Raw genomic sequence first — 20,982 nt, 5'->3', positions numbered from 1 at the left:
AAACAGAGAAAAGAAAGAAAAAGAAAAAGGAAGCATTGAAATTTAATTTACCCAATGGTTTAGTCAAAAAAGAAGATATGTTAGCCCCTTTTTTAATTCGAATGTTATAATCAAATTCAAATCTAGATACAGGGTATCAAAATCTTTTTAACATAGAAATTTGACGGTTGTTAGAGAAACTTGTCTTTGTTATCATTGTTAACTTGGGGGGGCCATTGGCCCATTACTACCAGCTTATTTATTGTTTTCCGAAATCTCTGTTGTGAAAGTGAAATTTGGTGAGTGACACGGCAACCACAAATGAGAAAATCACTGAAAACAGTCACGTAGGAAGGTTATAGTGTAGGTTAACTTTCACATGAAAAAGAAAAGCAAATAAAGTAGAATCCAATGGCTGAGAAAAGAAGTGGGAAAACTTTTCACAAGTCCTAATTCATTGTGGTTAGGAGAGAATCTTCCTAGTTGGCTTCCTTAAGAGTCAAAAGGCCTAAAAGTTTTATGGGGTAATGATGAAAAGACTGAAGGAAGTTTCAAATTTCGGCAGCTTGTGTTGCTGCTGTGTCTCCAAATTTGATATAGCCCAATGCCCACCACCTGTGGGCCTTAGGACTTGTGTGGACAATTCTAATTCTTCTTTCTTTCTTTAATCATATAAATTCTTCCAAGTTATAAAGTCAAATTGTTGACCTCGCAGTTTGTCACACAGTCGTACCTTTGAAGCTTTTTTTTTTGTCATGGTACCTTTGAAACTTAGATTTAGTTATATTGACACTAAAGTACTATACTATTCATGGTTATACCCAAAAAGAAGAAAAGATACTCCCTTCGAATTAGGAGCAAAGCTAATGCAGCGGAAAATGATTTTTAATTTTTTCGTCAAGAAGGGGGAAATGATTTCAAAAACTAAATTAAAGAGCGAAAAAGATTAAAAAGAAAAGATCAAGTGGGCCCGATTAGCCCAAAGTGTATAAGAAAGTATATCCAAAAATCGACATTGATTGTTTGACCCAGTTAGCTCGCTCAAAAGATAATACCAAAAATTATATGGGCTAAGGTTTATGCTTACGCGAAAACCTACTAGAACTTTGAAGCCCACCCAACGCAAAAAAGAAGTGGCACTGCGGAGAGATTCTGGAGAAATGGCAAAGGACCAAATGTTATATGATACAAGCCTTACAAAACTCTAGCCTACTCACTGCTATATTTGGAAGAATTAATTTATTGATTCATTTTCTTTCAAAATAATTCTAGCAACAAGTTACAGTTTATTTGGATGTAGTTAAGTTATTAGAAATTTTTTTTAAATATTTTTTATTTTTAGTGTATTTAAAAAAATTTTAATAACAAAACTAAAAATATTTTTAAAAACTTATAATTTATATATTTTTAAAATATTTTTAAACGTAATAAAAAAATAAAAAATATTTTTATATTTTCGTATTTAAATATAATTATTAGATAAAAAATATTTTTATATAAAATTTTAAATATAAAATTATTTTTATTTTTGTTTAAAAAATAAAATGAGAACTTTAGAGTTTCATTTTTTTATTATTAGAGGCATGTATGTGATGTGCTATGTTATGGGGATATAGTGGTGCTAGACTAAGATGTGAGGACAATTTTTTTTTACTTGTGCTTGGATCATATTAGTTGTTTTGGAAAGAAAATATTATGGTCAAATCGGATGGTCCGATTTGTAAGAAAAAAATTTTAAATTTTGGAAGAAACAAATCAAACTGTTCATTTTGTACAAAAATATTTTTTTTAATAAAATAAAAATTAGACCATTCAATTTTTCTGAAAGCACTCGTACCGTCCAATTTGTAACTCCTTGACACCATACGTCTATAAAATACGCTGCTTCTCTATGTTGCTGTCTTATACCATTATCTTCTCCATAATAAAATTAAAAACGAACTTTAGAAGTATATTTTTTTATTAACAGCTAGCTATATGATTACATCACAGTTCAAATTTGAGTTAACAAAAATGTCAATATTGAATACCTAACCATGTTTTAAATTTTCAATAAATGATGTATATAAAAAAAATACCAAAATAAAAAATTATATAATATAAAATACATATTAAAAATAAATTATACATTAATTTTATGGTGAAAAGTGAAAACCATTTGTTTTAACTAGGAAAGGGTAAAGCGGGACTAGTTGAATTTTGGGTTGAACCGTGGAGCAGAAGGCGTTAGGCATGTCTGGAGAGTGGTGACGCGTTAGTTACAAGGTGGGTGCCAGCCGAAGAGGAATCCTTCCTTGTAAAGTAATAAGTAAAGCAAAAGACGGTAGCCTGCATAGCTTGATGGTGGTGCAGGTCCGTTTCTCTCAATTGAGACACTGTTTACTACCACAAAGAAACAGGGTTCCCTTTTTGCATCGGGATTTGGGATCGAGATGTGGGTGTTCTACCTGATATCGCTTCCGCTCACGACGGGCTTGGTCCTCTTCACCCTCAACTACTTCGCCGCCCCTCACGTCCCTCGCTACGTCCTCTTCACCGTCGCTTACACCTGGTTCTCTTCCCTCTCCATCATCGTCCTCGTCCCCGCTGATATCTGGGCCACCATATCTTCCCGCCATGATATTGCTCCCATTTCCTTCTTCTGGAGCTGGTCTTATTGGAGCACCTTTCTCCTTACCTGGTAATTCATTGCTATTTCTTATTTCATCATTTGCTTTGTGCTTCTTCTCATTTCAATTATTATTATTGCGTCCTGAGCAGGGCCGTCGTGCCCCTTATTCAGGGTTTTGAAGATGCTGGGGACTTCACAGTGTCTCAGCGATTGAAGACTAGTGTCCATGTTAACTTGGTCTTCTATCTAATTGTTGGAACCATTGGCCTCGTAGGACTTATTCTTCTCATTATGATGCACAAGAAATGGTTTGTTCTTACTATCCTCTTAAACTTGTTATATGAGCCACAAGAAATGTTATCAAGTGCATTCTAGATTTTTTGTTATATCAAGTTATACCAAGATGGAAATACAGGATTACATATAAGTCACACCTTGTGTGGTTTCTTTAAGGCATGGAAATATGAATGTATGTACTTTGCCCAATTAGTATGGTTTTACATGATGATCATGGTTGACCAATTAACATGTGATAAGCATTCTCTAGGTTTCAAAAGAAGCTCCATTTTGTTTTTTCAAATATTTTTTTTGTTGATTGGTTTCTATTGAACAGGCATGGAGGTCTTTTGGGATTTGCCATGGCCTGCTCAAATACCTTTGGACTAGTTACAGGTGCATTTCTTCTTGGCTTTGGTCTAAGTGAAATTCCCAAAAGTGTTTGGAGACATGCTGACTGGACAATCCGCCAGAAAGTTCTTTCCCACAAGATTGCCAAAATGGCTGTCGAACTTGATAATGCTCATCAAGAACTTTCAAATGCTATTGTTGTAAGTAGATTGTATGTGTTGTAAGCAAAGTTTCTCTTGCTATTTCTAAATCTTTTCTGCTTTCCGGTCTACATATTCAAGCTTGAAAATGTTATTAATCTCTTACCTGTAAATAAAATAGTAACCTCTCTGTACTGATTAGTTGAACCTATAGGTCCGTAACCTATATTTAAAACTTGATATGTTATTTCTGTAGGTTGCCCAAGCAACGTCCAACCAGATATCCAAGCGTGATCCATTGAGACCTTACATGGATGTCATTGATAATATGCTAGCCCAATTGGTATTGAGATTTTCATTCCTTGATTAAATATTCTGATTACTGTTTCACCCATATGTTCTGCTTGTAGTAACTGGATCTCTTTCTCTGAATGTTTCCTTCAATTTTCCAGTTTAGGGAAGACCCATCCTTCAAACCACAAGGTGGCCAATTAGGGGAAAATGATATGGACTATGATACTGATGAGAAGTCAATGGCAACACTTAGACGTCATCTTCGGGGAGCTACTGAGGAGTACTACAGATATAAAAGGTAAGCAATTATCAGTTTAGTATTCTAAGTGTTTTTATTTGGAAAATTGCTCTTGAATCCTTTACATATATATTCTTCCAAGGAGGATAAACTGGTAATAGAACATTAGTTGTATGTTTAAAAATAATCTCCTTTAGATTGTACCACACACTACAAATACTTTTACTAGGTTATTTTTCTTTTTAACCTTATTTGAGTAATCAGTCTTTCAGTTATTGCTCTAGTTGATTGGTTCTACTTGGATGATGAACAGTGTATAGTTTTGCTTCCAAGCTGTGTGTGTTAATACGAAAGACCTTCTAGCATTTGCGTTGAAGCGGTGAAAGCTAGAAATTATTCAATGTATAAAATATTTCAATGTATATATAATCAATTGAAAGCCGTAATTGGTTATTAATCCGTTTTGTTTATTTGTTTTTTCTGGCAGTCAAGTCACAGTGTTGACTGAATTTATTTAGCAGCTTGACTGTTAAGTTGTATCTCTGTTTTCAGTTACTTCATTACAACTAGTTCTCCTGGAATTTTCCTTATATGGTTACTTTTGCAGTGAGTATATGACTTATGTACTGGAAGCCCTTGAGTTGGAAGATACGATAAAGAATTACGAACGCTGCAACTCAACCGGATGGTTGTTTTATTATATTTTATCTCTTTCTTTTATCTCCACCTAATTATCCTTCTGTAGTATTTTAAAGGTTAGTCCTGCTCACTTTGTGCCATTTTACTGCTGTCATTTCAGGAAATATATTTCAAGCTTTAAACCTTCTAGGACTGGCAAGTTAGGATCTCTAGTTGATACTTTAGGTAATTATGAGATTTACTGTTAACATATTTTCTTCCTGTAACTGGAATTTTATTTAGTAATTTAACTAGTAATGTTGATTGTATTAGTTTCCCAAGAGATACCTTGAAAATTTTACACATTCTCCCGGCTTGTAAAAATATGGAATATTTTTACTAGAGTCATTTGGCACAGCCTTCTGAATAAATGGTCGTTTTATTGCAGAATTTTTATGGCGATGCATTTTAAGGAAGCAAGTAGAGAGGGGCTTGGCTGTTGTATTTGGTATCATGTCTGTTGCAATTCTTTTAGCAGAGGCAACTCTTCTACCTAGTGTTGATCTATCTCTTTTTTCAATTCTTATCAAATCTGTTGGAACACAGGAGATGCTTGTGCAGGTAGACTATGACTCAAATAGATTAATTGTTTGTGCTAAATGTGAACCTTGAGATGCTGCACATATATTTGAAATCTTTTTTCCACCTTATCAAAAGAAGCTTTTTGGTGAAGATATTTTAAAATATTGAAAATCATGTAACAATCTGAAGAATGTTAGCTTACGATATCTTATATTAACTTCTTTCTAATTGAATATTATCGTGGCTTTGCTTTAATGAAACACTTTCATTTTACCATATTATATTATTATTTGAAATTTGCTTTTTTGAATCACTCTTCAATGTTCATTCATTTGTTCTAATCTCTAGCATCTAGCATCAAACACAACTGTATAAACATTACTCAAGTGATTCATGCTGTCAAACATTTGACATAAAGATAATCTTGAGGTTATTAGTACTGTAAATTCAACAGGATGAATGATTTTGTTAGTTTCACTAAAACTACCAAATGGGAGGAGACAGTAAAGCCAGATTTTACATTTCTTGTTTATTCTCTGAAAGGGTGCATGAAATGGCATATCTTAAATATCGTGTACAGGTGTTTGCTTTTGTCCCTCTCATGTACATGTGCATCTGCACATACTACTCCTTGTTCAAAATTGGAATGTTGATGGTTTACTCTTTGACACCCAGACAGACGAGTTCAGTCAACTTGCTTATGATATGCTCGTAAGTTTGTTTCATTATTATTATTATTGAATATTATTGTTTTCCTTGAATTGCTAGTGATATCTTGTAAGTACTGTTTGTATTCTTTCTTGTTCCAGCATGGTTGCTCGTTATGCACCCCCTATCTCATACAATTTTCTCAATCTCATTCGCCTTGGTTCCGACAAAACAACTGTATTTGAACAGGTAAGTATTTTAGCAATGTTTCATGCATTACTGTATACTCTGATACTCTGATCTATATCTTTCACATATAGTATATCTTCACTTCACAGTAACCCCATCACAATTTTCATGGCTGTAGTTCTTAGGTGCTTTACATAGAGTAAGTTCGCTTAAATAGTTTATTTAAATGCTTATGTGAAAGGATTTTTGAAAAGTAACTTATGAATAAGTTATATTATATTTAAATATACATCATAACAAAAGTGCTTATTTTGGGAAGGTATAAATCTCAAAAAGCACTAGAAATGACACCTCTTCAGAAGCTATAAGCTCTATAGCCAGACAGAACAAAATGTTCACATCAACAACATACCTAAATGGTTTTATCACTTTTATGTAGATGGGTCTACGTGGAAAATGATATATTCCTCGTTTGCATTCAACTAGTTTGTCATTTAAGTTTATTGACCAAAGTATGTTTTATTTAATCCTTTCTTTTATTATCCCAGTTAGATGAATTTTATTTGTCATGTGGCATCTGTTGTGTATTTACAGTATATGATTTTATTCTTTTAATATTAATTGTCATTAATTAGTCTCATAAGCTAGAGACTGAAATTATTGGCAGCTACATATCAGATCATGTTTGATTCCTTTGGTTCCTATCAATTCATTTATCTGATTTGAAGCATCGTGCTTGATTGCAGCGAATGGGTAACATTGATAAGGCTGTCCCTTTCTTTGGAGACAAGTTTAACAGAATCTTTCCACTCATTATGGTTATATACACCCTTTTGGTTGCAAGCAACTTCTTTGACAGAATATTTGATTTTCTGGGAAGTTGGAAGAGGTATATTTTTAAAACTGAAGCTGAAGATATGGATGGTTTTGACCCGTCGGGATTAATTATCTTACAGAAAGGTATATTCTTTTTAAACCTCCACTTAGAGTTAAAAAAAAATGACAAATCGCATCTGAATTAGCAAACTTACCTTGTATTTGGGATGTTGTGATACTCATGCTTGATAGTGAAATTGTGTGAATTTTTAGAACGGTCTTGGCTTGAACAAGGATGCAAAATTGGTGAGCAAGTAGTTCCACTAGCAAGGAATTTCAATAGTATTGATGTTGAATCTACCAGCAGTCTGATGGTATGTTCACGTGCCACCTCGAAAGAAAGAAACAATCTCATCTTTTGTACCGAATGTAGTTTAATCTTGTCATGATTTCAAAAGCTTCAAGATATGACATTATAAGTATTTTTTTGTTGTGGTTATGCATTTTACTCATGTTATAGATTATATTGTTCAGGAGAAAAATAGTGTTGAAATGAGGGGAACTTCCAGTCTGACAAATACAGAAAGAGATGGAGGTCTTCCTAAAACTTCAAGGGAAGAGACTAGGAGATATACTTCTAGCAGGGAATCCATAAGCAGCAAGTATGCTGCTTTCCGGCGGCAGAGCGAACAGGCATCTAGATATAACTCCAAGAGGGAAGAGAAAAATATTGAGTCCAGTAAGGTTTCCTTGCTTGATCACAGTGATACTACTCATTCAGACAATACAGCTGGAGTGTCATCTGCGGGTTTGGCCTCGACATGGCAAACAATGAAGACAGGCTTTCGGAGTTTCAAGGCCAACATGGGAGCCAGGGGGCTTTTACCCATACACCAACCACTGGAAGGTAAGATCAACCGTGCTTCCTCGTCGGAGTCCCTTGATGATATCTTCCAAAGACTGAAACAGCCTTCAGCAGAGCAAGTTATTCATAACGAGGAGGATTAATTGGAAGCCATATACAATATTGAGATTCCCAAGTCCATATTATCATGTATATTAATGTGAAAGTGCTGCATGATGTTCTTACCATTCTTTCTTTTTAATCTTAGTTTAACCTTAGTCCTCTAGTGTAGCCTAAAGAAGGAAACAGAGTCCGCCATACAGAAACTTGAACAGTAATCATATATGAATGGAGCATGATGATCCATAGAAGCCATACTTGAAAAATGTTCAATTGTATAGCGTTTGCAGATGTTTGATCCGTTGCGTATTCATAATTTTTTAATCACACAGCTGCGCTTGTCATATCGCTGTAAAGATTCTTTATAATTTGTATTTTGATTATCACGGTCAAATTCAAGCTATCAATGAAAGATGATAACCATAAATAAAATGATGATGAGAATCATTAAAAAATTTACAGGATGAATTCAATTTTGATTTACGTTCTGCTTTAAAAAGAATAACAGAAAAAAACTTAAAATTAACAAGAATAATAAAATTTAAGCTCTAGGCCCTAGGGTTCCCGATGGTCCTGGAATGCAAAAAGGCCTATATCTGGAACTTTCTTGTGAGTTTGAGTAGTTTGGACCAAAGGTTATTTTTCTTACTGCGCCTGTTATCTCGATTGACTTCTCTTTCTCTTGAGGGAAAGGCAACCGACTTACTCTTCTTCAAACCACCAGCGAAGCTAATTGATGATGAAACGGAATCCAGCACACTGGACGCAGAAGAAGAAGAAGAATTGGATTGAGGAGAATTACGGGAAGAAGAATGGGTTGGTCTGTTGAGATTGGATAGTTTGTCTCTTAAGCAAGAAGCGCAAACGCCTGGTTGTTGGTTGTTATTCGGATGAACCTTGCACCCAAATCTTGATGCTTCTATTTCCGACCACTTCATCTCTGAATGCACTTTGTTACTGCTTGCATCGTTCGTTTTGTAGCAATGCATGGTTGAAGTATAATGGACCGCCACGACTCAACTTCTATGACTGCGTCCAATCCAATCCAGTTTCTGGATGTTTCCTAATCAAGATAATCTCGTTGATCTAACAATAAATTCTTAAATACGAATTGGAGTTAGGAAATAACTGTGGGAAAGAAAAAATGATTCGTGTGCTGCAATCAAAACCGAGATTTGAAAATTGCATTCATTTATTTCGTCACTAATGATTCAATTATTATTACTAAATCTTCTTTACGTTGAAAAGAAAAAACAATATTCATACACTCAGCAAGTCAACATTCTTACTATCCGTTCTGTATAAAGGTACAGTTGTTACAAATTAATTATATAAAAAATGTGTTTAATTGTTAAAAAATACTAATATTAAAATAATATTTATTATAAAAGATTTACGTGTAACGAGATTGATTTAAAGGCACTGCACATCTAAAGAATAAATACATCGCGGAACTCATAAGTAACGTTTAACAAAATGAAAAACCAAAAACAATTGTATCAAATTAACTATAATATAAGAAAATTCAATTAATCTCTTTATTTTTAATTTTAGAATTTAAAAAATTAGAATAATAGAATTATTTTTTTTTATATAACGAATATATCTTTTAAATAGTTAGTTGCATTCTTAATTAAATTCAATTCGGGTAGTGCTAGGGAGTGAATGGCCTAAGTGAATGGCCTAAGTGTACAATGGGCTAAATCTTTGGTCCATGAATAAAATGAACATCTCAATAAAAATTTAAACTGATTTTGGAGTTCACAAAGTATCGAACTCTTGACCTTTTGGATCTAGAACTCTAATACTATATTTGAAACTACTCATAACCTGACAGGATAATGTAACATTAATGGTCATATCTCTAATACTTCCTAAACCTCCATTGTACACTTAAGCCATTGGCTCCCTATACTTTCTCAATTTTTAATAGAACTAAAAAAAATACGAAAATCATCACACGTCGATTCACTGCATGTAATTGTAACTTTTGAGATGAAATAATATAGGAAACCAATTCTAGATAACATTAATTAAAATTATGAAAATGTTTGGTAACTAAAGAAAATCAGCAAAAAACAGCCATAACTTGCTTTATTTAGCATTCATTAATTGTCGCAACAATTAATAAATGCTAAATAAGACAAGTTTTGGCTGGTTTTGTAAAATTATCTTTTAATGTTTATTTCTAGAAAATTTAAGATTTATAGTTAGAATTTAGAGTATAAAGCTTAAAATTTAAAATTTTTAGAATAAAAAGAAAATAACAGAAAGAAAGTTAACTCCTTAGTTCTTACACTCCTTTTGATATTTAAACATCAAGTCTCAAGTCATCGTGGTAATTTGGTCTTCAAAGCTAAAGATCAAGAAAGTTGGAGCCCAGAGGAGTAGAGGGTCAAGACTCAAGAGTCAACATAGACCCTCCAATTTCCAAATCTAAAACCCAATTGCAATCAAATTTCTTTCGTTCATCATTTTTCTTTTTCTTTATTTTTTTGAAGTTAAATATTTTATATATATTTGAAATATTTGGACATACATATATCATGATTGCTATATTTTGTTTTTCTTAACGCTAAACCTACTCTTATTGAGTGAATAAGTAAAAAAACAAAATGATCTATTAAGACTTTTCTTAGAACTTCTTAATTTTTTCGGCCAACGTATCTTTTTTATTTTAATTTTTTTCTTTGTTCAAATATAAAATAAAAAGAAGAAACTGAAATCGCTATCAAAAAGAGCATAACTCGTTGGAATATTTTTGGTTTACAAGAGTGTTTTTTTTTTAGACATACACACTTACACACAGTGACACTAGAAAATTTTGATAGTGGAGGCAAAATATATATAATATAATAAAAATTTTATAATAAAAATATTATGTGTACATAAATATCAGATATCAAATTATTCATTAATCGTTATATATTTATATATAAATATATGTATTTTTAATTTGTATTTTTTATTTCAATATGTATACATATGATTATTTTTTATGTACATATAATATGATTAATCTTAATCTTTTTTTTAACAATACAATCGAAATATCTCTCTTTTTATATAGTATAGAATAATGCTACATATTCAAGTTTTTTTTTGTTAACTAATTCCAACCAAATTAGTCTAAGATAACAAAAATCAGTTATGGCTAGCATTATTTAAAGTCTTATTGTTTAACTTGATTAGACTTAGTTTATAAAAGGATTTGAATGTGTAGTATTATTCTTACACACATACATATACTTATTTAAAAATTTACTTCTCATACAATTAGAAGCCAATTTTTATTAAAAAATTCATAATTGAAAAAGTTCTTTCAATTAATGCAATTGTTACAGAAAAAAATAAAATTAATATAAAAAAGATAAATAATACTCTTTTCGAGTCGATTTATAAAAAAAAACACAAATTTCATTTAAATTGAAAATTGATCGTTCTAACGATATCTAATATAAAATTCTTAAATTGACTATGAAGTACTAAAAATTAAGTAAAAAATTATTGTGGGGTCAAATTTAATAATTTAGTGGGGATAAATAAATTTTATTATTATATACTACTCAAAAAATTTTCAAATTGTAGTTGAGGCACTGGATTGCTGCATATAACAGCGGGATTCGAACCTGATATTTGTTTAAGCAAATAAGTAAACTGACCACTTGACTAACCTAAGTTGGTTACAAAAAATATACTTTACTCTTTATATAATTTCTAAATGGGCCTATTATGTAACACATTACACATCACTGGATTGGGATGAAGTGCACCTCGTGGGCTTTCTTTAGGAGTTATATGTTATTTTTTACATAATAAACGTGGTAGTTTTGCGGGCTTAGCCCCGATTTAATACCCAAAAGAACGAACGTTGTAGTTTGAATACCAAAAAAGGATAGTTTGAAAAATACAGCAATCCGTGGATGAACCATGGGCACTGGACAAAGCTTCATGGCGATGGAAACCTGAGAGAATCTTCAAATGTGAGATTCACTAAACTCGAAAAACATAAGGCAAAAGTTTCGGTGCTTTTAGTTTGATGTCGAATTTATGAGACTTCTTGTTTAAGATAAATATTAAGTATTTAAAAAATATTTATTTTTTTAAATAAAATATTAATTTTTATGTTTTTAGCAAATTAAACAACATTATTTAGACATCATAACAATAACCAAAACATAAAGAGTTAGACTATCCACAGCCCATTGTTAAATTATTTCTGCTAATCCTGTCTTGTTTTGTTAATGTAATTCTGGACTTTTAGTCTTTTTATCCAAAAGAAACATAAAGTCTCAAGGGCCATCAATTTTGATAAAATTTTAGCCATTATTTAGTTAACAGTTTTTTTTCACGTGCTAAATTATTTAGTTATTAATCCCCTTCTCCATCTCTCTATTTAAAATACCTATGCTGATTATTTAATGGCCCAAAATTTAAAAAATTGATGGTCTCCTAATACTGCTGAAAAAGAAATATGAGATTAACTAAAATAGTAGATAATTTAATATTTTAATTAGGAGTGAATATTCCATCCAATTTCTGATAATTACCTCGAAAGGATTATGAAATTTTTGATAACAAAATATCCAATTCTATCTCTGATTTTTTTTAAGACTGATTAGTCTCCGTGTAAAAAAAATAGCATTAATTTTTTTTTAGCACAGGGACTAATTAATCCCATAAAAGTAAAGTTCAGGGTCGAATTGGGTATTTTTTTTCAAAAACCTCGTTGTCTTTAGAGATAATTGTCAGGGGCTATTTAGGATTTTTCTCTTTTAATTAGTTATTTTGTTAAGTGTTAGCAATGGTAAAAAACTGTTTAAGTTTTTTTTTTAGTAATCAAACAAATTAATTTTTAAAATTTTTAAAAGTAGATATTTTAGTCTCAAAAAAAATAATACACAGATTAATCTCTAAAGTTTTATTCCAACAGACAAATCAGTCTCTAGTCTATTTTTCAGTAAAGTAATTATCCAAATTAGTTTTCAAAAAAAATTAATACACAGATCAATCTCTAACGTTTTTTCTGTCAAACATAACAGTTCTCTGTCCGTTTTAATTTTAGCATATATCAACTTTTATTATTATTTACTTAACTTTATGCATGTGGACGATGATATGATCATATTAATACATTCTTTTTGTTGAAAATAAATAAGGTGAATAATAATACTTTAAAATCCAATGATTTTCAATCTTAAAATTTTTTTAGAATAATTTTTAATAATTTTATTATTATTATTATCATTATTATTATTATTATTATTGAGTGACTATATATATTTTTTATATTTTTATGTAAAAATTCTTTTATTATAAATACATACATAAGAATTTAATAAATAAATTTATCATTATTTTTGTCCAAAAAATATAAAAATTATGGTACAGTAATATCGTGTAATTTATGATAATAATAATAATAATATTTTTTTTACTTTTTTTATGGATGGGGACTATTATGTTTGACGAAAAAAATTAAAGATTAATTTGTGTATTATGTTTTTTTGGGACTAAAATGTTCACTTTTAAAATCTTTGGAGACTGATTTGGATAACTACTCTACCAAAAAATAAATTAAGAATTGATTTGTCTGCTAAAATAGAATTTTAAAAATATTTTTGTGTATTAATTTTTTTTTAGATACTAAAATACCTGCTTATAAAATATTGGTAACTAATTTTGGTAATTTTTTTTAAATATTTTTCACAAGATCTACATTAAACTTGAAATTGAGTTAATTGAGTTAGCCAAAATAGCATCTAGAGTACTATTTTTCAAAGAATACTAGAAAGTTAATATTTTTAATACTAAAAAAAATAGAACAATTGATAAGTATTAGTTCAAATATTAAAAGAAATAATGTTATAGAACAACAGAATTTATTATTTTTTTATTAAAAATTAATTAACAATATTTAAAAATATTAATTAAAAATATATTATTAAATTATCAAACTAAAAATATTGGTCAATATAATATAAAATTATTGTCCTTAAACTTTTCTCTAAAAAAATATTAATGACTTAAAATTTCTCTGTTGAAAATGATAATAGCTTTGGGCATTTATTAGGAGGGGCTCCATTGTGGCATGAGGAAAGCAACTCAAATTTGTAAGGGTGCATGTACCACATTTTGCTTTGAATATATTAATGGCACAAAATTCAAGCAGCTCCGAAGCCTTTATGCCACTGCCATGTATCATGTATAGTATAGTACATATCAGTGTCCTCGTCCTGAAAGCCTATAGGAAATGAATTAGCTTCACAGAAAAAGGAGCGATGCAGATTCTTCTGTACAAGATTGGTGATGATGATGATGTTGATCGAGAGATTCTGCTAGATGTTTTCAGAATTAGGAAAATTTACGGTTAATTAAATAATTTTATTTTTAATTTATTATACTTTTTATTAATAATCTAAATTAAAAATTTTATTGTTTAAGATTTACGTTTTAAAATTTAGAATCTGTTTTTTTTTTTCACTTTTAATGATAAGTTAATTTTTAAAAAATGTTGTATTTTTTTTTCAGAAGTAATATCATTCACTGAATACATCTATTCAATATTTAAATTTGCTTTCTTAATTACAAACTAAACTTTATTTTTACAAGTTTTTGTGTAGTTTGGGATATTCAGAAAAGAACGGCATTTAAAAGGTTAATTGAGTATCAAAATATTAGATACATACAAAAAATAACTCATCAAATTATCCTATATTTTATTTTTGTATGTATTTATAAGATGTTAGATTTTTTTGTTTTAAAGATAAAACTAGTGAATTTTTTGTTTTCCAATAAAAAATATGAAGCTCTTAGATATTCGATACATTTTTTATATTATATATTTTAATATATGTTTTATGGAGTTAATAGTCAAATTCGTTCCTAAAAGATACTTCGATCTATATTTTCGTTCTCAAAAGATAAAATTAATTAAATTTGTCCCCGAAAGATAACTAATCTGATTGCGTTAGTCCTTCTGTCATCTCCTGCGCTGAGGTGGCTAACGCTCGTTGACATGGCCTGCTAACTGCCAATATGACACTCGCTTAGTGTATCCTCTTGTTGCTGATAAAATAAATTGATTAGATCAATTCAAATCAGTCCCTAAGTCCATAAACCCTAATCCCAAATTAACATTGACGGCCTTCACTCTTCTCTTGTTCTCTTCTGCCTGTTTCAACCATGACAGAAGTAGCAAAAACCCACCAGAGCATCATTAGCGCCAAATAAGTTTATAACAGTACACTTCAACATTATGTGACACTATCTCTACTTCTATTTTCAGCTCTGACTAAGTGTTTAACTTCACTTTCTGGGTTCAGGTTTTGGAGTAGAAGCAAGACATGTGCAACCTCACATGGAAGAGAAGGAAAAAAGGGCAACGGCGGGGAATGAAAAGAGCTCGAGGGGTATATGGTCGTGGCCGCCGTCGTGCAGGTCAAAGTGCGGGTGGAGCAGCCCATGCAAATCGATTCACGTGCCGGTCCAACCGGAAATGATTATACGGCTTGAGTACTAAACAGAAGCGTGGCATTGCAAGTGTGGAAACAATCTTTTTATGCCTTGATCACTCAGCATTCACAAGACCATCATCATCATCGTCATCCTCCTCATCATCATATATTAACCTTGTTGTCAAAACAGAACAGGAAAAGACATTGCAAGCACCCATCTTAATGTTTTGATTTCATACATGAACTTATTATGGTTTGAAAAGAGGATTTAATATAGCTATAGTTCGAATTAATTGCTCCAAGGGCAACGATAGAAGTGAGAGGAAGAGGGACGACAGTACCAAAGCAGCCAATCATTAAATTTGGAATTATGGTTCATGGACTTTAGGGTTTGATTTGAATTGATCTAATAAACTTATCTTATCAACAACAAGAGGATACACTAAGCAAGTGCCACACTGGCAGTTAACAGGCCATGTCAGCGAGCGTTAGCCACCTCAGCACAGGAGATGACGGAAGGACTAATGCGATCAGGTTGGTTATTTTCCGAAGACGAATTTGATTAATTTTATCTTTTGGGGACAAAAATAGAAATCGAGGTATCTTTCAGGGACGATTTTGATTATTAACTCATATTTTATATAATAACTAAATTAATAATTAATTTTTTAGAAGTATAAAGTATATTAGTGTTACGGTTCAACTTTTAAAATGGGTTTAAAAGTTATAATTGGTCCAAGAACATTTTTTTTAGGCCAACGAACTATAACTTAAATGACAGTTAAGAGATTGCGGATTTGAATTTTTCTATTTTCGATAAAAAAAAAACACTTCTTTTGGAACTTATAATTAAGGGGGCATAATTTAAATTATATATCTACGGATAATCTTGCCATACGTCTCTCTGAATTTTTCAAAAATTCACTCTCTAAGCGCTATAAATAAAGGTGATTCGTCACCTTATAACTCGATCTTTGTTGTGCATTATGAGTTATAACTCGGCGTTAACTATCATTCATTCTTTGCTTATTACCGGCACCTTCATTACCGACTTAATGACCATTATTTTCATTTTAATGACTAAACGGTCATAACGTGAATATCATTCATCAATTTTATACCTATAAAAGACACCAATTTTTATATCTCTATATGTAGCACACATAATAACTTCTATTTCATGTTTTACATTATTTTATATTCATAGAATTATTATAAGACACAACACATGATAAATTTTATTTCATGTCTAATAATCTATATTCATAGAATTATTATAAAACCCATGATAGGTTCTATTTCATATTTAACATTGTTTAATCATAAAATTTTTATATCTCTTAAACACGTATTAACTTGAACATCAAAATGTTTTTTGCAAATATCTACTTTCTTATTTTTTTTTACTGATGTATAATTCATCTCGATAAAAAACTTACAAATATTCGTCAACAAACGAACTATATACCCGCAACCTCTACAAAAACAAAAGGAAATAACACCTGCCAAAATATACTATCTATTCTTAATATTTATATTTCTTAAACTATTACCGATTTAGATGTGGAATTCTCTCGCAAGGACACTTGGATCCTACCACCTTGGAGACACTAACCCGGAGCAAAAGAGATTCATGATCCGCAACTACCAGGAGTAATACTAAATTTACCTTTGAAACAATTGGCATGTTAATTAAATCACTAAATTAAACCTTAGCTTGTTGGGAAACCCTATTTATAGGTGGATGGCAGAGTTTTGAAGCAACAATTACTTTATGAATTACTCTACAGCTTAGACTACGTATAGTACAGTATCCTAGTTCGTAGACCTAATCATAGCGAAAGTGTATGTGGACCATCCTATCCATCATCTTGCGTACGTACCTTGCACCATTATTCTATATTCACCCCTCCATCACCATGCATTTTCATATCTAGTTACTCACCTAGTTTTGTCACACCAATAATAAATATTCATCCACATATACGACACCTCTTTGTCTTGTTTGTAGTAAAAAAAATCTATTATTTAATATTTAAATTAAGTGAAGTAAGAACATAATATATACAATTTGTAATAGCTAAACTCGTTCTTTAAAACACGTTTAATTATGGTCGTAAATTGAATTATAAATATACAAACTGTTGAAATAAACCCAAATCTAAGAATATGAAAAAAAAAAAGTGAAGCAATGCATATATATAGGTGTCGGGAACGAGCTGAGGTAGCTATTAGGCCCCAAGCAATGTAAACTGCAGCCTCTTGTGGTTGTACTAGCTAGCTAGTGCATGAAGAGGTGAAAAAACTGAAAAACTTTAATTGACTAGGTTTGTATTTTACTTCCCAGATTTTAATTGTTTTTGTCTTACCGTGGATGATTGAATTTATTAAGGAAAAAATATAGGTAGACAATAAAAATATTAAATAATGTGAATAATAGATATATTAAAAAGTATACAAATAGTTATTCTAATATTAAAATTTAGATGAATAATTTAAAATTATAATATATTTTTATTTGATTGATGATTATTTATATTGTTCAAAAAAGTTATTGCGTGATCCATTTATTAATAACAACTTTACTAATGTTCTTAACTTTAGATATGCCATTGCCATTTCATTTTCACCATGCATGTCTGTGACTGTCTTTTGTTTGAACGTGGCTCTGCAAACTCTGTACGTGTGGATAATATTTTTGTACTTTTGCCACGCGCTACCACTATACTCTGCCAAATAGTAGGTAGTGTTTCCTTTCGAAAATTTAGAGCATCGTCACTCAATATTGTATATTGTATTTTATTGTCATACACTCGAATTAAAATTTTAATCCTTTTAACATTTTTAAAAAAATAAATATATAAGAGATTAAAATTTTTTAAATTAAGATAAAAATTTTAATAATTTTTTAATAATTAAATATTTTAATAAAGATTTTTATTATATTTTAAAATTATCTTAAATCACATAGAATACTAATATATAATTTAATTTTATATATTTTAAATCAAATATAAGCTTTAGAGTTTAGAGTTCTAAGTTTTCTTTACTCGTGTGGTGATTATGTTTTTCTGTTGTTGAAATTTATACTACTGTCAATTCCAAATTTATTGTTAGTGCTTGTAAGCTTTGTATTTTTAATTATTTTCGTCTGATTCTTACAATTATGAGTATATATAATAATATAATTAACATTTTTGGGTCGGATATAATCATTTTCTAAATGTATTGAAAATCTGGTGGACAAAGTATGATGGGAATTGGGAAGGAAGCAACTTGGGCGTAGCTTTCAAATTGGGCCATGGTTGCTTCTTTAGTGCGTTGCTGGGCCCACTGGGTCCTTACTACCCATCTAATAGCTGCTATTCGATATGTCTTCCGTCACCATGGTTGAAATGACTCTTGTGGTTTCCGCACATCTAATACTCTTAAGTTGATAAAATGCAACTGAGATATTAGTTGATGGTAATTTATATATCTCTTAATATGTTGCATTTGAATTTGAATTTTAGTAAATATACTAAATATTGAAAAAGAATAATTTAGCACCGTACGAATGAGTATGTAGTGTAAATATATTATGATATCTAATTGTTTTGGAATTTATTTAGAACCGGAGAGTTGGGTTTGAATAAGAGGTCCAAATGCTAGAAAAAAGTGGTCTCTGATTTAATACACGTATAGAACTGTCATCTAAATTGTGTATGTTTAAATAAATGAAAGGTAATACTTGTAAAAACACTCTGATGTCTAAAGAGTTAAGCAGGTCTTAAAGATATTAGAACTTAGTTTTATTTTAGTGTGTCAGTATATTTATAGGTAATGAATTAATAACCACCGTTGAAGTAGTTCTACTTATAATGATGAATAACCATTCTTTATCTTAGAGTTGTTGAAATATCTCTTCCAAAAGTAAGTGAGAAATTTAGGAAGGCAGTTACTTATTTTGAATAAGAATCATCTACCAGTTCATATCGAATTCAACTTCTTCAAGAGGTCGATAGATCAGTAAAATCAATTTTTTAGATTGGATTTTTTTTATTTAATTGAGTCTAGTCATTGTATTAGATCAAGATATAAACACTAATATTATGAATTGCTCAATTCATCTTATCAAAAAAAATATTGATAAGATATTATTCTTAAGTTTCAAGAAAGCCAATAATATCATTTCCAATTTGATAACTACACTCTCTTTTTAGTTTTATAAAAGATAAAAAAAATATCATTAAAAATAAGTAATATTATCAATTTGAGAGTGATATTAACCTAAAATTCTTTTTTGTTTCTAATAAAAAATTGTATGAATTTGACTTTAAATGTTACTATATTATAACTTGTATCATTTATTAATTATATATTATGTTTTAGAAATATTATTATTTTAAAAACTAACTGAGTCATGCGTCATAGTAGATAGTAAATACTAAATAGGAAGGAACATTCATTAATATTTTTAAGATTAATTGTGATGTTACTTATTTTGGTTCGGGTAATAGTATTGATTTTGCTTGTGTTATTAGAGATTGTAATGAGAGTTGACAAAGAGGGTGTTTGGAAATGATTGAGAGTAATAGTATTCTTCAAGGAGAATTGTTTGCTATTTGGAGAGGATATCTCTTAGCTTGGAATGTGGGTCAACGAGATGTTATTTGTGAGACGGATTGTGTGGAAGCATTTAATCTTGTTACTCAAGATGGTTTTGGGTTTGTTGATCCATTTGTGCTCAAAATAAGAGATATCATGCATTAGAATTGGCGTGTTGACTTTCGTTTGATTATGAAAGATGCAAACACGGTGGCAGATACTATAGCAAAGATGGCGATAAAGTTACAATTTTCGCATGTGGAGCTTCTTTCACCTTGAGAAGAGTTTAAGAGTTATCTTAAACAAGACTGCCCCTCTATTTAAACAGTTTCTTATTTTGTTTGTTTTGTTTTTTTTATTTAATTTATTTCAATCACAAAAAAATACTAAATAGGAAGTACAAAGAAAAAAAGGGATAACGTTTTCCATCTATATGAATGTGCTTTGGGGTTTTTGGTGTTGCATTAATATTATATTAACCATTTTTTTTTTGGATATAAAGATATTTAGGGACCAAGAACAAGAAGAGTACGCGATTCTCCATATGGCAGGGGTTCTCTGTTTCTTCACTAGTTAACTGTTAACATATTCATAAGCTTCAATTCGTCAAAATAAAACCACCTAAAAAAGGGCCAAGAGGCCTATGATGTTTTATGTGTGTGATGTGCTTACTTACTTTAGTTTTGCGTTAGCATCGCACATTAATTATCATATCTTGATGCTTTTGGTCATCAGATCGATATAGATGTATGATCTGTTTATTTCTATTTATCCAATAATAATAAGAATAATAAATGTTAATCGAGTGAGGCGGGTGTTTCAATATTTAATTATTTACATTTATTCTATACACTAATTACATGTTTTATTACTCGTTTTTCATTTATGGTCCCAAATCTACACTCACGTCTCCTTTGCAATTTACATATCTATAATACTCGTCCCGCCCAACGACTAAACTTAATATTTCGTTTCTTAATGACAGTCACTTCTCTCCTCTCCTTTCTCTCTAACTCTTTTATTTATCATTATCAATTACTAATTAATAATTATAAATTTAACAATTAAACTGTATAACATGATATTCTCTAATTATAATTAAAATTGAAATATAATTATATTATATTATTAATTTAATAACAAAAATATGTCATATGACACTCTCGTTAAAATTAAAATGAAATATTTTCTTTCAAAACTAATAAATTTTCTTTTTCCCTCTTTTTATCTAC

The 20,982-nt window shown here is 30.3% G+C and overlaps 1 protein-coding gene across 2 annotated transcripts; it reads left to right on the top strand.

The window, feature by feature from the left end:
• The first annotated feature begins 2,172 nt into the window (after positions 1–2,172).
• Positions 2,173–8,050, top strand: LOC107481821 (uncharacterized). 2 transcript variants are annotated; one of them, XM_016102142.3, is made up of 13 exons: positions 2,173–2,659; positions 2,740–2,898; positions 3,204–3,417; positions 3,614–3,700; positions 3,810–3,949; positions 4,497–4,577; positions 4,689–4,753; positions 4,956–5,128; positions 5,670–5,800; positions 5,899–5,986; positions 6,673–6,886; positions 7,016–7,116; positions 7,277–8,050. In XM_016102142.3, exons 1-13 carry the CDS (start codon positions 2,412–2,414, stop codon positions 7,748–7,750), a joined length of 2,175 nt encoding a protein of 724 aa, XP_015957628.1. In that variant the 5' UTR covers positions 2,173–2,411; the 3' UTR covers positions 7,751–8,050. The 2 variants fall into 2 exon arrangements, with proteins under 2 accessions (XP_015957628.1, XP_015957629.1); XM_016102143.2 differs by having other exon boundaries at positions 2,525–2,659; positions 2,762–2,898.
• The last annotated feature ends 12,932 nt before the right edge of the window (positions 8,051–20,982 follow it).

The sequence above is a fragment of the Arachis duranensis genome, chromosome 3 (assembly GCF_000817695.3).
Source record: "Arachis duranensis cultivar V14167 chromosome 3, aradu.V14167.gnm2.J7QH, whole genome shotgun sequence".
Lineage (NCBI taxonomy): Eukaryota > Viridiplantae > Streptophyta > Magnoliopsida > Fabales > Fabaceae > Arachis > Arachis duranensis.
Note: the sequence above shows the minus strand (reverse complement) of the source record. Positions and strands in the feature narration are given on the sequence as shown.

Bases quoted from the DNA above. Each gene is read 5' to 3' on its own strand.
- LOC107481821 (XM_016102142.3), top strand. From the start codon at position 2,412: ATGTGGGTGTTCTACCTGATATCGCTTCCGCTCACGACGGGCTTGGTC. The intron at 2,660-2,739 runs GTAATTCATTGC...CGTCCTGAGCAG, and splicing joins AGCACCTTTCTCCTTACCTG to GGCCGTCGTGCCCCTTATTC. The intron at 3,950-4,496 runs GTAAGCAATTAT...TTACTTTTGCAG, and splicing joins GAGTACTACAGATATAAAAG to TGAGTATATGACTTATGTAC.